At 38.5% G+C, this 21394-nt stretch overlaps 1 protein-coding gene across 2 annotated transcripts in view; it reads right to left on the reverse strand.

Moving 5' to 3' along the window:
• PDZRN4 (PDZ domain containing ring finger 4) overlaps positions 1-21394 on the reverse strand; it is a 354562-nt gene that overhangs the window by 62073 nt on the left and 271095 nt on the right. For both annotated transcript variants that reach the window (XM_072798334.1, XM_072798335.1), the window contains one exon: positions 2175-2431. In XM_072798334.1, coding sequence (XP_072654435.1) covers positions 2175-2431 — 257 coding nt within the window. The remainder of the gene's footprint in view (positions 1-2174; positions 2432-21394) is intronic.

Genomic DNA, 21394 nt, shown 5'->3' on the forward strand with positions numbered 1-21394 from the left:
TCTCTAAGCCTCATCAGGGTGGACATTACTGAAAAACTGGAGTTAGTAGTATAAACTAGCTTCCATATCTCTAGCTCAAAGGTGAGAAAGAGAGACGCAATGCTCCTGGGGCCCTCACACAGTCAATGTAAATATTCTACTAGTACCTTCTCACTGCGACCTATGGCTGTCATCTCCATATAGGGTTAATCAACGTGAACCCTGATAGCGAAAGCAGTATATGCAGCGTCTTGCCTACTGATCTAACAGGTAAACTGTCCTCGCTTAAATTTGGACTGGCTCTGAAAACCCATTTGGGTTGGTAAACCATTAAGCTTGCTGCTTTGGGCATCTGATGCATTTCTCTTGTCTTTCAGTTGTTAAGAAGGGAGCCTTATTCATTCATTCAATAAACATTTATTGTCTACCAGATGCCAGGCCCTATGCCAAGTGCTGGAAATCTATTGGTATACCAAATCCAATTCTTGCCCTATTAATTGAGTAGAGCAGTAAAGTGGGAATGTTAATATAATGTGATACTTCAGGGGAAATATGGAATCTGAGAGCAGATTGGGGTGGATGGGGGGCGTCCCTATTGCAGTTCTAGGAAGCTTGCAAGAAGAGGTTGCACTTAAGCTGAGATCTGCAGGACTTGAGAGCAATACCAGATACTGGTTAAGAGAATGGGTACTGGGGTCAGACCCCCTCAGGCTCAGAAGCCTAAGTACGTGGCCCTATCACTTTCTTGCTATGTGACCTTGGACAATTTACTTAACTTCCCTCATCTGTGATGGTAATAATACAGTGCACTACCTCGAAAGATTGTTGTGAGTACTAAACGAGTTAATAAATGTAAAACACTTGGAATATTACCTAAAACATGTCAGATTAGCTAATAAATTTTAGATATTATTCATTCAAGAGAATGTTTATTGGAAAGCTACTCTGTGTCAGGCTGTACTCATAAATATTACATACTTGTTTGCCTGTGTATTCTCCATCTCCTTCTCTAGAAGGTAGGCAGTGACTTTATTTTTGTTCCCAGTTTTATGCCTGGCACCTAGTTCCAGTGCCTGATAAAGAGGGCTACTTAATAAGTAGTGGTTGCATGGATGCAGTCCTAAGCAGATAAGCAGGGCCCCTATTCTCCTAGAGCTTGAAGTCTCAAGGAGTTGTTTCCAAAACATGGCTGTACATTAAAATTGCCTACGGAGATTTCTGAAAAATTTTCAGACTTGAGCCTCACTCTAAAAATGCCTTTCTAATTGGCCTGACATGGGATTCAGGCATTGTATTGACACTGCTTTTCAAAATTCCCTGGCGATTCTAATGTATGCATGTAAACCACTGAAATGAACCTAATGAAAGCCACTAGAGTGGCTTGATCAGATCTGTGTTTTATGAAGTGCAGGATGGGTTGTAGTTTAAAGAGACTATTGTTCTTATAAATCAAACTCTCAATAATATTTGAATATTTGCTTAAAAATTCCCAGAACATAATGTATGGGACAAAACATACTTCCTCATAAAACAAAACTGTACAAGTAGGATTATTGGAATAAAATATCTCCAGCTGCCTTTAAATGAGATAAAAATAGGGAAGAAATATTCCTTTAGTAGATCCTTATTTCACAGCTTTACACTTACTCACTGACAGCCAGGATCTTTTGTTTACATCTCAATATATTGGGTAATTGCTTTCTTTGGAGAATTGCACTTTAATTAAATTAATTTCCTCACTTTTCCTTTAAAGAAGAGAAAAGCAAGAGTGAAAGAGAGAGCAGTGACCCACAGAGGAGAATATAGTGCCAACATGCCACTTCTGTGTCAGGCTTAATAAGGTTTTTGGCAGCTTTGGTGAGAAAAGCTATTTCCCTGACCAGTGCTCATGAGTAGCATGAGGCTTTTGATGGCTGGAAATATGAAGACGAACTCATCAGAGCCAGAATTTTTCATTGCTCTTCAGCAAGCATGATTCCTAAAGTGAAGCAACTGTGTAGGTCAGGGAAAATAGCTAGCAGGGCCAGCTGAGAACTAATTGGATATAGACACAGTGGAGACATTTTCCAAACAGAACTGAGAGTCCTGTCTCTGTAATTGTCAACTTGCTAGCATGACTGATTCTCTCCAACACCTCCCTGAAACACTGAATGCCAACAAATAGGGCTTTGGGAGAAATGACAGAAAAAAAATACCTGTCTGAGAGCAGGAATGGACAGACGTCTGGCACTGGAGGGGTAGGTGGCCTCAGTTTGGCCAGAGCCATGATGTGTTCGAAGGTGATGTCTGTCTGAGTGCTGGCGTTCATGAGCTGCACTTCTGGGGCCGTTCCATAGGCTGGTTTACTGAGAGGTGTTCGTCTTAGCACCTGGACCACAATGGGCTCCTTGGCATTTCGAAAAGCTTCCACTGCCTCTTCATGGGTGGCCTTTGAGAGATCTTTCCCATTGACCTGTGAAGATAAAAAGCCATTGCTCATCTTAGAGGAAAGAACAGAGAGGCTGTCATCATAGACTAATAACAGGTGGGGAGGGTAAGTTTAAGCCAGCTCTGACATGAATTCTGTAAAGCAATATTTAATCAGACATTGACATTTATTGAACTCTTCACCAATATGTGGAAGTGAAGATTAGGAAAACAATTGCTTCCTGTTTCATTAGGAAGTACGCTATCAGGATCATTAGTAAAGATTTAAAAGTTTAAATCACACATTGGGCGAGAAAATGCTCACCCAAATCTTCAGATAGGTAGAAATGGTAAGTATATCTTCTTAAAAAATGTTCTATCCACCTCCTGGTGGGATTTTAAAAAATTTTTATTTATTTATTCATGAGAGACAGAGAGAGAGAGAGAGGTAGAGGCAGAGGGAGAAGCAGGCCCCCTCAAGGACCCCGATGCGGGACTCAATCCTGGACCCCGGGATCATGCCCTGAGCCGAAGGCAGACGTTCAAACCTTGAGCCACCCAAGCGTCCCTCTTGGTGGGATTTTCAATATTTAATCCAAGCCTCACCAGCCTGAAATCTAATTCTTTGGGTATTGTTGAATTTCTTTCATATTCATCATTTTTTTTTAATCCAAGACAATGTTATTGTCATGTACATTTTATCCTAAATCCTTGCTGTTCAAAGTGTGGTCTGCGGACCAGCAGCATAAGCATGGCATAAGAGATTATTAGAAATGTAGTATCCTGCCCCTATCCTAGACCCACTGAATCAGAATTGGCATATTAACAAGATACCAACTGATTTATATGCTCTTGAAAGGAGCACTGCTCTAAAACATCTCTGAGTATGCTACGTTCTTTGGATCCTCACCTGTTTTAATTTATAACAATTTATGACTCTCCAAGGTAGCCCTGGACATAACAGAGAAGAGGGAACGTTTGCCTTTGCCCTCTACCACTGCTTCTCAGCAGGGCCAAACCACTGGCATTTGGGAGAGAGAAATTTCTTTTTGTGAGACTCTCCCATGCCTAATTATCAAGAGCCAGGGCTGTTTGCTAGCCTTTGTGGTACTCCAAACACTCACACACTTTTCTAAACACCCTTTCCAGTGGCAGTACAGACTGCTCTCAAATAGCTGTCAATTTATTTCCCTAAAACAGGTCCTGATAACAGAGTTCCTTCGTGGAAGTTGTGTTTTAATAAAGGACTACAGCATGCTGAAATTGCTTCACAGTTCCCACCCTAGATGAATCAATAATGTTGGCTTTTGAAAATAGGAAGAGATACTTGGGGGCATAATACTGTGCTTAAAACCCCTGAAATTATACCATTTCTAGACAACTAAGCCATCTGCCTGTTGGGGAGGCTCTGATAACTGCTATGCACCAACAAATCCTTAGAGATCCCTGGGTGCCTTAAAAAGAAGCAAAGGGAGTTGCTGAGTTGCAGTCATAGAGCGCTTGCTGACATCCAAATGAGCACATTCTCTCTCCCTGAGTAGACAAAGAATATGTGTGTGCTCAGAGCAAGTGTGGGGTGTTTGGGGGTAAATGACACAATGCTAGGTAGAAATCGTCATGTCATGTAGAGACAGGCTTAATGACCTGGAGGAGCTAATTTACTCAATGGGCCCTGAAAGAGTTAATGTGCCTTCAAAAATCGAGCAATTAAGTTTCCTCACCAGCAAAATATGTCCCAGTAGTTCTTGGATCACTAGTATGAAACTCCAGTAGAAGATACGAATGGTTACCTACCTGTGTGCACACACTCATGAATCTATACGTTCTCACTCTGATTCTTTCCTCCATGGACTAACATTGAATATTATTTGTGAATTCTTACACAACCTTGGAATGTCTGGATGGCTCTGGGCATATGGGAGTATGTGAGCAAGGGACATCGATGGACATAGTCTTTCATTCCTTGAGCTGTTGGACTACAGCACATTTGGAAAGGGGCCACCACTGTCACCCCTAAGGATGTGTAATCAATGGGTGGCAAGTGAAGTCCAAGAATGGAAAAACACAACCTAAAATCTAGCCCCTCATGTTGGATGGTGTCATTCTTTATGTTTCCTCCTGCGGTCAGTTATTTATGAACTCCGGGGTTGTAGAAGATGGTCCAGTGGTAGGTCAGATTGTTCTGCCAAAATCTGTGTGATAGGGAGAAATTGTCCTTTGTCTCCAGGCTTCTGCTTTATGGTGCCCCTTCAGTTTAGTGACTATCCACTCCTGCAAAGTCTTATATCCTTCCCATTCTGCAAAGAATTCTTGGTCATAATCCATTATTGACTACTTAAAACCTACTGGAACATGTCAATATGTTCCCTTTTCCTACACGCCTGGCATTTAAAGTAACCTCTAATAGAAGTAGAATGAAAGAAGACAGTGCCCTTTTTGAAGGACTTCAAGCAATATACGAGGGTAAAAGGAAAAATAATTTGTGGCCAGCGTGTCTTCCAGTCACACATTAAATCCTTCTAATGCATAAATTGTGTGTCATTAAGTAGTGAGCAGACTAATACCATTATTCTATTTCCTCCCCAAGGTGGCTTAGCACCTTGCCTACCACGTAGTCTTGGTATTCCTTTGTTTCTTACTTGTTTTAGTGATTTTTCAAAGCAAGAATAATTTTTAAAAAGTGAGTTCCTTACTGATTATTTCTGCAAAATCCAGAAAAGTATAACAATTTCTGCAGAAACATAAAAATTACTGAAGAGTATTGTAAGCTGTACAATAATTAGTTCTTCTTATAATGCTTAGTATATGCAGACAATATTAGCGTTCTTACAGCAAGATCAATAGCTATTGATTCTAAAACCTATACATTCATTCGTTTACAATTTAGCATTTATATGCAAATTTCTTTTTTTTTTTTTTTTTGCTTTAAGGACAATCAAATACAATCTTAAAAAAAGGACAGTCAATATAATCTCAAATATCTTACTTCCCCATTGGGAATGCTCTTTTCTTCCAGTTATCATGCAGCTGACCTCTATTTTCATAAGCTATTTAATATCTCTCAAAGTAAAGAAGTCTATGACCTTTAAAGGCTCTACTGTCCCACGTGATCCCTTAGAAAATGTAAGCACTGATGATACAAAACACTTTTTTTTTTCACTTCACTTGAAGTTCATCAACATACTGTTAGCCTACCAAAAAGGTCACCATTTTATAAATTATGCCTTTCACAACAACAAAAAAGAATAGCTTAATTGGAGTTTTCTGGCAATTCCTTTGCTGAGCTATCATCAGTTACAGCTAGGAAGAAGAACATTGGGAGAACATCTGAGGTTTTAAACCTATAGAAAAAAAGTCTGTGGTAAATTAATAAATAAATTAATAGCTAAACCTCATTTTTTTCCAAGTGGCTAATCCTAAACCAACAACACAGTATCTGGTACTCATGGTGCCATATTCTTATCATTCTATTTCTTTTCCATCATATTCTTTCCCTCCTTTCCTTCCCTTGCTTCCTCCTCCCACCCCTCCTTTCTTCCCTCTCTGTCCCAACCTTGCTTTTGTACAACCTACATATCATTTATATTTGTTTTGTGAAATGAGACAGGAGATAGAGAAGCCCTCTCTTAAAGGTGTTCCATATAATATAGGCAGTCATGGGTATAGGCTCAAAATGTTCTAGGTGCCTACTAAAAGGAGAGAAGCAAAAGTGCCAAAAGAGTAACAGGGACATTAATGTTCAGGAGGAAAAACTGGATAAAAAGGGTTGGGAGCAACACTGATGGGGAGAGAGGAGAAATAACTTGAAAATTAAAGGAGAAATATGCAAAATGGGGTTTGAGTTTGAAGTTGGCAGAGGGTTTCAAAAAGGCTGACAATTTGATTTAAGCATGGCATAGAGAAAGACACTTTTTTTTTTTTAGAGAAAGACACTTTTTTAAAAAAGATTTTATTTATTCATGAGAGACACAGAGAGAGAGAGGCAGAGACATAGGCAGAGGGAGAAGCAGGCTCCAGTGGGGAGCCTGATGTGGGACTTGATCCCAGGACACTGGGATCATGACCTGAGCCATAGGCAGATGCTCAGCCACTGAGCCACCCTGATGCCCCAAGAAAGAGACTTTTTAGTGAAGCTGTTGTTGAATGGTGCAGGTGAGCGGTTAGATGTCATAATAAACACGGAAGTCTATGATATGATTCCCTCTATCAATCTAACATATGGCATTTTAGTAACTGGTCAAAATTGATTTGGTTCTGCTACTACCGAGCAACAAGAGTATAGCAGCTAGAGTATAACTGCAAAGACTCATGGGCTCACTATTTGACCAGGGGCTAGCAGTCCCAAAGTGGGATGACTAGACTCTCCAAAGGTGACTGAGCCACCCGATTTGAGATTAATGAGAAACCAGAGCATTATGCACCTCAAGAGGTTATCAGAATTGGCCACAGCATAAGAAAGGAAAAGAAGATGCCAATGGTAAAAGTTCTAGGATAAATAGTTTGTCCTCCTAACAACTAAATTTGGAACTGGAAGCAAGCGGAAGGAATAGCCTTAATCATGTCAAACTTGAAGTATTTTTAAGACACTCAGATGAACTAATGAACGGATGACTGGTGACTAAATGAAAAACTGATCATAGGAAACTATCCTCTGGGAAGGATTCCCTCTTACCCCAGCACTTACAGGTTGATAAGTTGAAAACTATACAGATATGGAAAAACCAGTGTCTTGTTTCTAAAAAGTTATTTTCTGTTTTATCGATAGGGATAAGTGGATAGGAGGAAAGTAGTCATTTTTCAGCAATCAATGCAAAAGAAGTACGAATACATTTGTTGTGGCAGATGGGCTAATTAATCCATAAGCAACTTGTGAATGTTAAGTAAAGAATATAGCTTTTCATATGTAAACCATATCACGGCAATGTTTGATGAGGCTTCTGTTTAACGAACAATCTACCCTTTTGGATAAACTGCAAAATCTGGGCCACTTGTCAGCAACCTCCCCAGAGTGATTGGTGGCCTCAGCTTGGATATGAGCTACACTCCTTTGATTATTCCTCCAAATCCAGCCACATGCGAAATTTTCTTGAGTATCAGAAAACAAACAGGCTTTTCTTTTTTTTCCTTTTGAAGTGCAAACAAGTGCACGAATAACCAAGTCACCCTGGTGAGTTGCCATTTCTGGAGTCAGCTGTTTGGGAATGATGAGGGTTTCCAAACCTCTGTTTCCTCTTATGAAAAGGCCTTTTATGCATCTGTGCCTTTCATAGGAGAAGACATAGAAAAATACTCAATAGAAGTATAGAATACCAAAGACTATGTGCAATCGATATGGCCCAATTTCAAGTTGAAAAGAAGTATAAAGTACTTGAATATTATTTGTTTTTATGTTTACAAAATTTTTATTCATTCATTCGTCATTCATTCTCAGCTTTACTGAGGTATAGATGACAAGGAAAATTGTAAGATATTTAACATCTACATCATGTTGATTTGATAAATGTATATGTCATTAAATGATTCTGACCATCTACTTAACATATCCATCATTTTACATATTGATTAATTAGTTTTTTTGGTAAGAACATTTAAGTTCTACTCTCTTTGCAAATTCCAATGATATAATACAGGGTTATCAACTATAGTCACCATGATTTACATTTAGATCTCAAGAGCCGAGCAGTATAATTCTGGTTGGGCATGGCAGTTTATAAGATCTACCCCTTTCACCAATAAATGCAGGATTGATTTTGATTAAAGTCCCCATAATGATGCCGGTCAAATTCTCTACCTGATAATTAGGGAGGTGTTGTAAAAACATGTTTTAGTAACATTTTATAGAAGGAGGAAACAATATTTAAATTACTGCTAAAATGTTTGGTATGGAAGAAATTTAAAAAAATCTAAACCCTAGAGACATTAAATCACTTGTCATATATAATTTATAAATACATGTTAAGGATTTTAAGCAAAAAAAATTTCTAAACTTGGTATGTTTGCTTCCATTGGTCATCTGTCATATAAATTAAGAACAGCACAGTATAAAAATATTTATAGTGAAAAAAACACAGAGAATAAGAACTATGCAAAATTATATGAAGAAAACCTAGTAAGAGATTGACTTAAATTAGTTTTGACCTCTTTTTAATGTTATTAATGAGCAAAATAATCACTGGCGGGTTTGTGATAATTATGTAATTTCAGAGGATAAGAATACAAAAGAATGTTAGATTGCCTTAAACCAAAAGTCTGTGTAGTACAGTGTTCTGTTTTGAAAGTGCTATTATTGGATTTTTGGAAGAGAATAAATATGTAATTATCACATCTGATATAATGAGCGGAGTTACCAAGAGTGATCCTAGGGCTCCTTTTGGCTTATTTGGACCATGAGGGTAGCTTCATTGCCCTGGTGTGTGGGTGTTACAGCTTTCCTTGAGCTCCAAAGCCTCCCAAAGGCTGGGCAACTGGCTTTCCCAGCCAAATGGAAGTAACTACCTTCTAACCTAGACATTCTTCACCTCTTACAGTCTGTTTCCTTACTAATAATGTTCCAAGAGAAGAGAGAGCAGCAGTGGCGGAGGGCGGGAGGGGAGGTCTGTATCCTCCCCTGGAATACAGACCTAATGCATGTTCAATGGTGTGGGGCCTCTGCATGACTCCCTGTGCTGCTCACTCCTGACTTGTATGTTTTCCTAATAAAGACTGTTGCCTACCTATACAACTTGTGACATTGTAGGATTTGCCCTTAATAACCTTTGTGTGACATGATACACATTTACAACCTAAAAAATTGAATATATCAAAAATGCTTATATATGTAGTAATGAATTGCAGACCCCCAGTAACCAAAGGAGGTATTTAGAAAGTCTGTTGTTACGTATAACTGATTGTGACACTGAGGTCACTACAGTAGGGCACTATGCTAGTTCCTGATCCTTTTTACAGCATACTTTGATGGGGAGGTGTTCCTGAATGCAAGCAAGACTCCTCTTCAACTTTTCTAATTAAGATATTATAGACTCATTCTTTGTGAATTTGTCTTTTTTAAAAAAGATTTTATTTATTTATTCATGAGAGAGAGAGAGAGAGAGAGAGGCAGAAACACAGGCAGAGGGAGAAGCAGGCTCCATGCAGGGAGCCCGATGTGGGACTCGATCCCGGGACTCTATCTCAGAACTCCAAGATTACGCCCTAGGCTGAAGGCAGGCGCTAAACCGCTGAGCCACCCAGGGATCCCCTATCAGAACTATTCTTGAACAAATTTATAAACTTGGTTATTGGAAATCTTGGTGATGCATCGTTCATAATTGCTTTTTCCTTTGATTATCTTTTTTAAAAAATTTTTAAAGATTTTATTTATTTATTCATGAGACACACACACACACACACACACACACACACACACACACACACAGAGGCAGAGACACAGGCAGCGGGAGAAGCAGGCTCCATGCAGGGAGCCCAACGTAGGATTTGACCCTGGGACTACAGGATCAGGCACTGGGCTGAAAGCGGCGCTAAACCGCTGAGCCACCTGGGCTGCCCTATCTTTTCTTTTCTTTTTTTTTTTTTAAGATTTTATTTATTTATTCATGAGAGACACAGGCAGAGGGAGAAGCAGGCCCCATGCAGGAAGCATGTGGGACTCAATCCAGGGTCTCCAGGATCAGGTCCTGGGCTGAAGGTGGCGCTAAACTGCTGAGCCACCTGAGCTGCCCCCCTTGGATTATCTTTTATTTCTTTTTGTTTGTATCCCCTTTTTCTGTATCTTCTGTTTCTTTCATGATGCTCATTGCTACCTCCTTCTCTTAGTCTAAGCTTTCCCATTTGGAAGTGTTTATTTATATAAATTTATTCCTGTTATTAAAGAACAGGTCATACGTTTCGATTCTTACTGAAGGAAATAAATTGAAATACATACAACATAGTTTTATTCACCTCTTTATAAATACATTTATTTTCCTTCATGTAAATGAAAGAAATGGGGGTATCTGCTCTTTGGCACATGAGCTGGTGGTTCTTGGTTTGTCCATCAGATGCACGGTCTACTCTTTTTTGCCCAGTTCAGAGCTCTGAGACGCTGACCACTGTGTACTGCATCACTAGGCTCCCTGCTTTATGTATTTTGTTTGGTTCAGTTAATGGTAAGAGAGCTAGTAGTCTGTGTCTTTATCCAGGCCCCTGGCTTTCAGGACACCAGATCTTGCTAGGTTGTGTTCACATCTCTCGTTCACTTTCAAGTCTATGGGCAGTAAGGACTTCCTTTCTATTGCAATTCTCTACATTTTTTTTTTTTTCACTCTGCTCACACCTCCTGTAAGTTGCTACCTCATTAAACTCACTTCAATTAAATCCTTCGAATGCATCTTCCATTTCCTTCTGGGACCCTGCCTAATGCAACAAGACATAAACTCTTCTGATTTAAAGAATAACAACAAAAATAAGGCAAAAGCTAAAACTTATCATCTTTGCAAAGTAAGTTCACTATCAAAATTAGTTGCATCAAAGATAATAACTAATTTTTTTGATTTAGCAGAAACTTCATTTTTAAGGGAGAATGAAAGCACAACTTTTATTGATATCATAGAGCAATTTTAAAGTATTCACATATTTGATGTGCATGGTTATTTCATAGAATACCCTTCAGTCGGTCTTTGTCTAGTGTTTGGTTTTGTATTTTTGGGCCTAAAAGTGGCATTGTGTCTTTCTCAGTCTATCCTATTAGGAAGCAAGTAATATGGATTTGTCTTTACTGGTGAGGTTAACCTTGAGGACTTCACGAAAATGAGAGGGTGAGGGGTAGTGGAAGGGAGAGAATGAATCTAAACCAAATGTAACATAATGTTAAAATTGGGGAACCCAGATGAATGGTATTTGGGAATTCTTTGTACTATTCTTGCAACTTTTTGATAAGCCTGAAATTATGCTGAAATAAATGTTTCAAAATCTTGTTGTATTTGTTATTAGCTAAAAACAGTCACGCTGGAATCACTTAGAGTTAAAAATAAAAGGAATTGTTGGACACAGAGCTTCTTCAGAGTTTGTTTCTAGATTTGCATATTGTTAGAGAAACAAATTCCCCCTCTGTACCGAATGTCTTTTTTTTCTTGTGCATGTGCATGCACGCACACACAGACATACACACACATCCCTACAGCAAAAAACACAGATTGGTATCACCAACTTTATCATTGTCATAACAATTCATCTACTGAATATCACCTGAAATCCTGTTCTCCTCCAAGCTGAGCTATTTAAAAAGATAGATGGTTGCCTTCTGGCTAATTGTGGGAGCTCTTTCATTACTATAAAAAGACTTTTTATATCTCAAGTGACTCTATAAGCAGTGAATAATGACTTGAAGTCTTTGGAGAAGAGTCCACTGATAAAATGGTAGGATAACAACTACTTACTGACCTTTTACTTCCTAAGATAATACTAAGCCGATGTAGCTGATTATTAATAAACCTATCCATTGAGTTTTGACATATCAGATCCAAGTATGTTAAACTTAATGAGAAATTCTCATGCAGACATAAAATTTTCTGCAATGGGCCTAAGGGTGTAAAGACAAGGCATATATAGGACAAATGTTTTTAAAATGAACTTAAATTATTTCATTGGGAAAAACTTCACCATAATTAAATGACTCAGATTTTCTTTTAAAAAATTACTATAAACAGCATCAGTAACTGAGGACTGAGCAGTTCATCTTTTATGTCCACTGAAAAAAAGGAAATGTGCTCTTAGCCTCTGGGCAAGATCTCTTGGTCCCATTTTTGTTTGTTTGTTATTAGAGCATATTTGGATATCAAGAATATAACCTTGGGTCTCGGTCACACTAGCAAGATGCCAAAGAAGTACCAAAAATAACCATTTGTTAAATGAAATGAATAAAAGTGTTCCACACAGTTACTAATAAGGGACTAAGGCGACAGTGGGTTATTATAACACGGTATCTGTCATAAGAACATCAAAGATGCCAACAACATCTTCACCAGAGTTTTGCTGTACCCTATCTATAAAAGCGATCCCTATTTAAATGCTTCCATGTAGAAAAACATTGAGCGACAAGAAACCAACAGTTTTGTTCAATGCTATAGTTTAAAGGCCCCAAAACATGTTTGGCACATACTCGATACTCAATAAACATGTGTTAAATTTTCAAATATTTCTCTATCAAAATCCACATTAAAACAAATGTGATTGTATTTGTCATTAAAGTTATCTGTGTTTACATGCAAACTGCTTTCCTTTCACTCCCACCTCCATTCTGTAGCCCAGTTACCCATATTATTCCATTTACTTAAATATATTGTATAAATTGAGGAGCATACAAAGGCAAGCCTCACTCATAAGCTCTGCTCACAAGCCCCACCCATCTGCCAAAGTTGTAGTACCTAAGAACATGATGCAGGGTGCGTGCAGAACTGGGACCTAAACAATTTTCAATATGAGCTGTGTCACTTTGAGTAAGTTATTTAAACTCTCTGAACCTCAGTTTCTTCATCTAGAAGAGGAGATGCTAATGCCCCTCACAGAGTTGTGGAGAGAATCAAATCAATAATACAGCAAAGGCAGCTAACAGAGTGCTATCATGTTGAGCCTTCCTTCCTTCCCTTTCCTTTCTTCCTTCCTTCCTTCCTAACTCTTGAGTAATGGAGACTAGGTGATTCTCTGGGGATACAAGTTAATACCTGTGCTTAGAGTCCTGGCAGTGGCAACAACAATAATATCAGTTAGCATTGAGTGAGAATTCATAATGTGCGGAACTGGGTGAGGCACTTGGCTTATATGTTCTCAATCACACCCAGGAACAGTCATGTAAGGTAAGGATTTTCTCCCTATTTGACAGTTGTGGAAGCTGAGGTCAGAAAGTGTAATAGGCTGAGCAAGGGAAGGCACCTGCCCTTCACAACTTGTTAGAGAAAAACTATATCTATATCTATCTATATCTATATCTATCTATATAACTGCAAGCAAACTTGGAAAGAGGTGAAATAAAGGTAGTCACAGTGTTCTAGGGGAGAACCAAGAGCTGACTATGTCCAGGAGTAGAGAGATCTAATATTTGACTTGGGTCTTAAAAGATGAAGAGTTTCATAAGTTGCAAAGATGGGAGAAAAGCAAGGAAACTCAGGGTAAAGGCATGAAAGAGCAAGTCTGCTGGGAACCAAAGAGAGATTTGGTGTGACTGAGTATGGGGGATTTGAGTAAATGTCTGGCAAAGAGGTGGGAAAGAAGGTGCTGACAGAGGTCCCAATGTCTTCAATGGGTCAGGGTAAAGTACTTGTTTTAAACAACTGCTTTCATTGGAAAAGTAGCAAAATCTCATTTTTGTTTCGGGAAGATAACTCTGAAGGCTGTGGTAGAATACAACTGAGTGGAAGTAGGGAAACCATTTAGGAAGTTACCAGGAAATCAGTGTCTGGATTAAGACCAGGAGAGCATGGACAGTCCAACTGGAAGAGGATGGACAGAGTTATAAAACAGTGTTCTGATCCTTTCAATGATACCTATTCCAATGAAACCTATCAGATTAGCAGATTGTCTACCACAGCCTAGCCTCGGTTTCTATTCCAATTAATTAAATCCACACTGTAAGGAAATACCAGTTGTAGAAGTTGAATTTAAAGTAGAAAGCCATAAAGATATTCCAAGTAGATATCACCTGTCCCCTATAGACCTATATTTTCTTAGAGCTCAAAAACGACCTCTTCCAATGTTCTGAAACTCTTTCTGGCTAGAATCCACCCAGCCAAGTGGGTAACTGTCTTACCACGCGCGCACACACACACACACACACACACACACTCACACTCACAAACTCAAGCCCAAACACCTTTATATTTCCTAGGGTCTTCTACCTGAAGCATTGATAGCTTTGCATGGAAGAAAACCTTAGAAAGATACTTTACCCACGTGAATACACAGGAATTTTAGAAGATAGGGATTAAGATTTTATTTATTTATTCATGATAGACATAGAGAGAGTGAGAGGCAGAGACACAGGCAGAGGGAGAAGCAGGCTCCATGCTGAGAGCCCGACGCGGGACTCGATCCCCGGACTCCAGGATCGCACCCTGGGCCAAAGGCAGGCATTAAACCACTGAGCCACCCAGGGATCTCCATGAAGACAGGGACTGACAGAAGAAAGTAGAACTTGCATGATATATAACATTCTCTTTCAATATCAGCATCTCTCACTTAGTGCCTGGAACATGAAAGGTATTTTATACCAGTTTGAAAGGACAGGACAAAATCTGAACAAAGCCGTCAAGCAAGGAGAAGCAGGGGGTTTAAATCATTTTCAACAATCAATTCTGCCATTTGAATTCATTCTGACACTTGTTGAGCTCAGTCAATGACATGAAACTACAGGAAAAAGGCCAGATCCCCAGGGAAATTTGCAAGCTTCTACATCCGCAAATAAAGCCACCTGAACTTGTGCCCATAACCTTTCTAACACCATGCTTCCAACTTCCTCAAATTTATAGGCTTTGAAAAGAAATATTTTGTTGAATATTAACAATAAAAAGGTTGCTGCCTAAGGCAAAAGATGAAATAAATGTATTTAAAATAGTAACCGATGCTATTTTATATCAAATAGGTGGAATCTGCACCAGGCATTTTCCTGACATGGTTGTCTCGAAGTCGCACCTTGAAATGAATAATAAAGACCACTGCAGTAATGACAATTTGTTGAATGCTTACTATTTACTGCATACTGTACTCAGTACTACCTGCTACTGGAGGTGGAAAAATATTATCATACTCATCCTATAGATAAAGAAACTAAACCTTAACAGGTTGGGGCACCTGGGTGGCTCACTGGTTGAGTGTCTGCCTTTGGCTCAGGTTGTGATCCTGGGGTCCTAGGATCAAGTCTTGCATCGGGCTCCCCAACAGGGAGCCTGCCTCTCCCTCTGCCTATGTCTCTGCTTCTCTCTCTGTGTCTCTCATGAATAAATTTAAAAAAATCTTAAAAAAAAACCTTAACAGGTTAAGCAATTTGTTCAAGATTATGCTGAATATTAAGTTAAAAAAAGAAGAATTTTCTACAAATTCCTATTAATTATTTTTAAACATCAATGGGAGTGTTAGCATAGAAGCTCTAAAAATTGGACAAGAAGATTGGTTGGAAATTTATTCTTCTATTTTGTTTTAGTAAATAGCTCATAAGATTCAAATTAAGTAGTGAATGAACTGCAGGCATGCATGATTATGGATAACTGTCTTAACTTATGTCCCCTGGACAAGAAAACTCCAGGTGAAAAGTGAAATAAGGGTTTCTGCAAAATGAGTAGGCTGGAGAGGATGGTATCCAATGTCCTCCTCAGTTCTAAAAAATCTATAAACTGCATTCATGAACATGAATAAGCACTATTCCTTATACAATCCCAGATGTTACTTAAAACTTTGGTAAAAAGAATCCCCCTTCTGCTTTTTTTTTTCTGTAAGTGAATCAGGTAAAGCTCAGACAAGGAGGTGACTCCAGAGCCTGTCAATCTGTTACTGAACTTTTAAGAAACCATAACAGACACTTAACTCTAGGAAACAAACTGAGGGTTGCTGGATGGGAGGTGGGTGGGGGAGATGGGGTAACTAGGTGATGGGAATTAGGGAAGCACGTGATGTAATGAGCACTGTGTGTTATATGCAAGTGATGAATCACTAAATTCCACCTCTGAAACTAGTACTACACTGTATGTTAACTAACTTGAATTTAAATCTTGAAAGAAAAAAAAAGGTCTCCAGTTTAAGGCCCACTGTTGCTCACGTGCAATGTGATACTGTTAATGCCTCACAACAGTTCAGCAGCCTCTGAGTAGTGGACACAATCACAAGTGATTCAAACAGAAAGAACTGCAAAATAGCAGCTGGGCTAGTAGGGAGAGTGGGAACCAACTCCAGGCCTTAGGGCTGAGTCATGTATGAAAAATTAGACGATAGTATTTGGGGACACTTTTTGAAAACTGTTTCACGTGGCTCTATGTCTTCTCCTTCTGGAAGCAAATAAGACAGAGAAATAGAGTGAATGTAACTCTGCAGATAGAGTCATCAGATTTTTTAAATGCAAATTGCCACAAACACTTTTCTACACTAGTACTGTTGACTTTATTTCCCTTTGTTTAGAAGAGTGGAGAAAAGGGGCAAATTTTTATAAATTTAGTTCCTCAAACAATTAACATCTGTATGCTTTTGAAATAATTTTCAGCAAATAAAACAATCCTGCAAAGTCCCAGTAAAAGCTCTCCATTGTTCCATGTCTGCACAAATTACCTTGCATCTCCGATGATTTTATGTACATTTAATCACTAAAGATTAATTACATGGCATACGGAAATCAGTGAAACACTGAAGAGATAACTTCAGTTTAAGTGCACATGCAGCTAACTTGTGGCTTTTTAAAACAATTTTAATTAAAAGTACTAGAAGAATCATCGGGCTGAAAATATTAGGAGCTCTGGGATGGATGAGCTTAGCATAGCTAATTAATTGTATATTTAATCAAAGCAGCCTTTGGCTGTAATTAATAATCTATTTTCCTCTGGTAATAAATATTGTAGTTCTGTAAAACAGAATTTATAATTTCCAGAATGCCATATGCACAGAGGAGTGGGACAGAAAACAAGCATTTCCACACTAGCTTTCAAGCCGAGGCTGATTTTGTTTATTTAGAGAGGATGTTGTCTATATCTCTTTCATTTGTTTTAAATGTCATCTCACGGTGGCAGCTTACAAATTGCAATCCCAGAGTGACTTGGACATTTCAAAGGGGTAAAGAATAATTCAAAAAGAGTCTCTAGTAGAATTCTAAGTGAAATCTGATTTTTCTTGCTCCACAAAGATCTCATACTTCAGAGGATCTTAAGTAGCTCTATCTGAATATGAATGCTAGGATGGTAGTCTCAAGTCTCTTGGCTTTAAACAGTTCCTTCCTTCATTTCCTTTTCAATGGCAGAGAATCAGATTTCTACCACCTGCAACCCGGTAATATGCACAAATCACAGAGCCAAGTTGGAATACCTTCTTCCTTATGATAGTGCCTTATGAGTACCAACACACACACACACACACACACACACACACATCCTCTCTGCTCTTCAAGATTCCATAGTATATTTTTGTTCTTATGACACTTTCATTGATTTCTGAGAGAAACTCTCTAACAAAAGGTAGTCATCTGCTTTTCATATGATCTAAGATTGCTTTCTTCTTATAAGCAAGATTTAAATTCCAAGAGTTTTGCACATAAAGGAGATACCATAATAAATTAACAGATAACACATTAAATTAATGTAGGTTTTTCCTATCTTTTAAGGATGTTTGAGTATGTGAAAATTAACTATTAGTTTGCCATTGCTGTTTTTTATGTTTGAGATTTTCACAGTAGCATGAAGGAGTTACAGGTTGCTGAATGAGGTCTTTAACTCAAAATACATTTTTAAGATCATAGAGAACACACATTTTTGTATGCATCTGATACAATAGCTTGATGTACTAATCAATTCATAGCATACGCTCCATTTTTCTGGAGTTATGTGGTCTTCATATGAATATGTATGAAAGAAATATATGCATTAGGTTATTAAAATTATATCAAGCGAAAATATTTTATTCAGACTATACTGGGCATTAATAAATGTCTGGGAACCAGATAAAGAAGAGAATATAACACAGAGATAAAAATTTGCCACTATTGATATTATATGATCAAAAGTAGTTTTTATTAAATAGATTATGACATCTGCAAGGCTTAATCAGTATATAATATAACATGCAATTTCCAATGAGAACAAAAGTGTTAAGGACAATTTTTTAAAATGATAAGATAGTTTTTTTCTTGGGGTGCCTGGGTGGTTCAATCGCTTAAGTGTCTACCTTCGGCTCAAGTCATGATCTCAGGGTCCTGGGATTGAGCCCCACACCAGGCTCCCTGCTCAGCAGGGAGTCTGCTTCTCTCTCTCCCTCTGCCCTTCCTCCTGCTCCTGTTCTCTCTTTCCCTCAAGTAAATAAAGTCTTTAAAAAAAAAAAGATAGTTTTTTTCTTTTTAGAATTGTGACTAGTTAGTAACTCCTGACACGGGCCTTCTCTATGTCCTACTAAATTATCTATGAAGGCACAGGGAAGAAAAGTACACCTGGACAGTGAAAGACAGCATCCACAGTTCCTTTACTTGCTCTAATTTTCACAGAACTTTCCATTTGCTGCTTGAACCAAACTAACAATTTAAGACAACTCTCTCTGATGATGCGTATGGTACTGGGATGACATGGGCATGCAGGTGTGTGTTGATTTAATAGTCATCAACTGGTTTCATGGAAAAGTAAAGTGGTAGACATGCTGCTCACTCTGTAGGGAAATCTCAGAGACCCTGGCAGTGCCCATAGTTGTCCTGAAACATTCTGTGCCATTCATAGTACAAAAGCCCACCCTACTCTATCCTTCTCGGACCCTCAGAAGGTTATTCTAATAATTTAGACCTGAGGTATATCCTTTCGGGGCTGAGAAGATGGATTCTGAGAGGTGTGATCCCACCAATAGATAGGTGGTGGGGATTTCTTGAAATGTGTGGGGAAGATATACACAGCAGAAGTTCCAAGTAGAGGATCTTAGAGATGGTACATTCCTGAAGAAAGGAGACTCTAGTGACTCTGGTGAACTAATGAGATGATGTGGGGCTGGAACATATGGACTATAGCTGTGAACCCAGAGAAGGTACTATTTTGAGAGTCTGGGATGCTTAAACAGCATATGAAAAGATATTGATTGATACACCATTATAATACACAAAGGCAGAGTAAAACATAAAGGGAAAGTATGAATGCTCAGCCCTGGGTTTGATTCCAAGCTCTACCTCTTATCAGCCGTGTGACTTCAGACTGATCACCTGACTTTGAACATTGATTTCTTCATCTAACATTGGTGACAATAATGTTCTACAACAACTTTAAAAGTTGTTACGACAAAGTGATGAAAAAATATATAAAAAGTAATCAATATGTGAGATAGAGTAGGAATTCAACAAAAATATGGAAACTAAAAAAATATGGAAACTATATACAATACTTTATTATCAACATGGCGTTTAAAAGAGTTCTTTAGGGATGCCTGGGTAGCTTAGTGGTTGAGCGTCTGCCTTTGGCTCAGAGCGTGATACTGGAATCCTGGGATTGAGTCCCGCATCAGGCTCCCTGCAGGGAGCCTGCTTCTCCCACTGCCTATGTCTCTGCCTCTCTCTGTGTTTCTCATGAATAAATCAATAAAATCTTTAAAAAAATGATTTTATTTATTTATTTTGAGAGAAGGAGAGAGAGAGACAGAGAGAGCACAAGTGGGGGAGGGGAGGATCAGAGAGAGTGGGAGAAGCAGACCCCCCACTGAGCAGGGAGCCTGTCACAGGGCTCAATCTCAGGACCTTGAGACCATGACCTGAGCCAAAGGCAGATGCTTAACTGACTGAGTCACCCAGATTCCCCAATTTAGTGCTTTTAGAATGGATTCAAAATTATGTTTCTCTCTGTGTTTCTCATGAATAAATAAATAAAAATCTTAAAAAAAATGAAATAAAACAGTTCTTTATCCAGTGTTTATCAGTAAGTGATAATTACAGCGTATTTAGACTTGTTGGGAAAGCATGCTTGTGAGATTTAGGGATGGAACAAATTTGAAAAGTAAAACCTATACACAATATGAGCATTGGATTAGTTGTCAGAGAACTTAAAAAATCCTCATTCTAGACTATTTGTTACCACTGTAGACTTGCAGAGTCACGTAAGCTCTGGAAACAAACTTTAGTTCATAATAAGTTTCAAACACATGTGAAGTCATTACAGACGAGGGGGGTTAGTGCTTGATATTCACAATCTATTTAGCAATTTATAAATCGATTGCCTCAGCAACATTTATCTCACTGCTCACAGGAGATTTAAGTATTACTCACATCTTAAATAAGAGGTAAATATTGGTTTAATTGATTTTTACCAAGGTCATACAACAAGTGTTAAATCTGGGATTAGAAGCCTTGACTGGCTCTCAGAATTCTTATTATACCACCATGAAACATCTCTCTGTTTTCATCTTATTGCCTGGATTAATTAACCACTGTATAGGATACAGAAAATGGCTGTCAGTTTAAATTCAAATACTATGTTCTCAGCAAAAATACGTATCAAAGAAGGCAATAATAACAAGATGGAGTCTATTATTGAGTCTCAAGTTCTGATAAGTATTGTTGAGTTAACTGGAAACCAGAGTATACAACTATTGGCTGAACTTGGCCCTTGAGAAATATTCAATTTGGTAATTTTTTTAAAGCTGAGGATTATGGGTAATTGATGTCACTGTGAAACTTTCACTAATTTCCTAGACTTATCGAATGGCAGCTTCACAAAGTAAGAGTTCTATGTTGAAGAGGAAGAATGTTAGTAAATTATCCAAAATTTATGAAGTCTAAGTCTTTCAAAATAAAACAAAATAATACATTTAGGCAATGGTGAGTTGACTTCCTCTCGTTGCTTGAATTAGACACTATGTGTAAACTGCTAAGATTCCAATCATGGAGGGAAGTTCTATCCACATCTACTGCTTCCTTACCCCCACAATTACTCTAATACAAGATGCACAGAGAGGGGCAGCTGCTAGAAATCATCTCTAAGGTGATCAGATGCTGCATAGCACACCTCAGGCTGGGCTTTCCAACAGTGGATCCCCCAGCATCTGAGGCTGGACATCTCTGTCATGGGGGACCATCTTACGTGTTGACTATATTCAGTAGCCTCCCTGGATTATACCCTGATTGATGCTGGGAACATCCTCACACACACCACCACCAACTTGTGACAATTTAAAATGTCTTCAGACACTGCCATTCGTATAGAGGGTGAGGTCACGTTCAGCTGAGAACCATCGTTTTAGGGTTCATTTCAGTGGTGTTTTCCTTCATTAAGGTTAAAGAACACTGGATGTCACAGAGACCTGGTTTATTATGAAAGAGCAGAAACAT

The sequence above is a fragment of the Canis lupus genome, chromosome 25, assembly GCF_048164855.1.
Source record: "Canis lupus baileyi chromosome 25, mCanLup2.hap1, whole genome shotgun sequence".
Classification (NCBI taxonomy): Eukaryota; Metazoa; Chordata; class Mammalia; order Carnivora; family Canidae; genus Canis; species Canis lupus.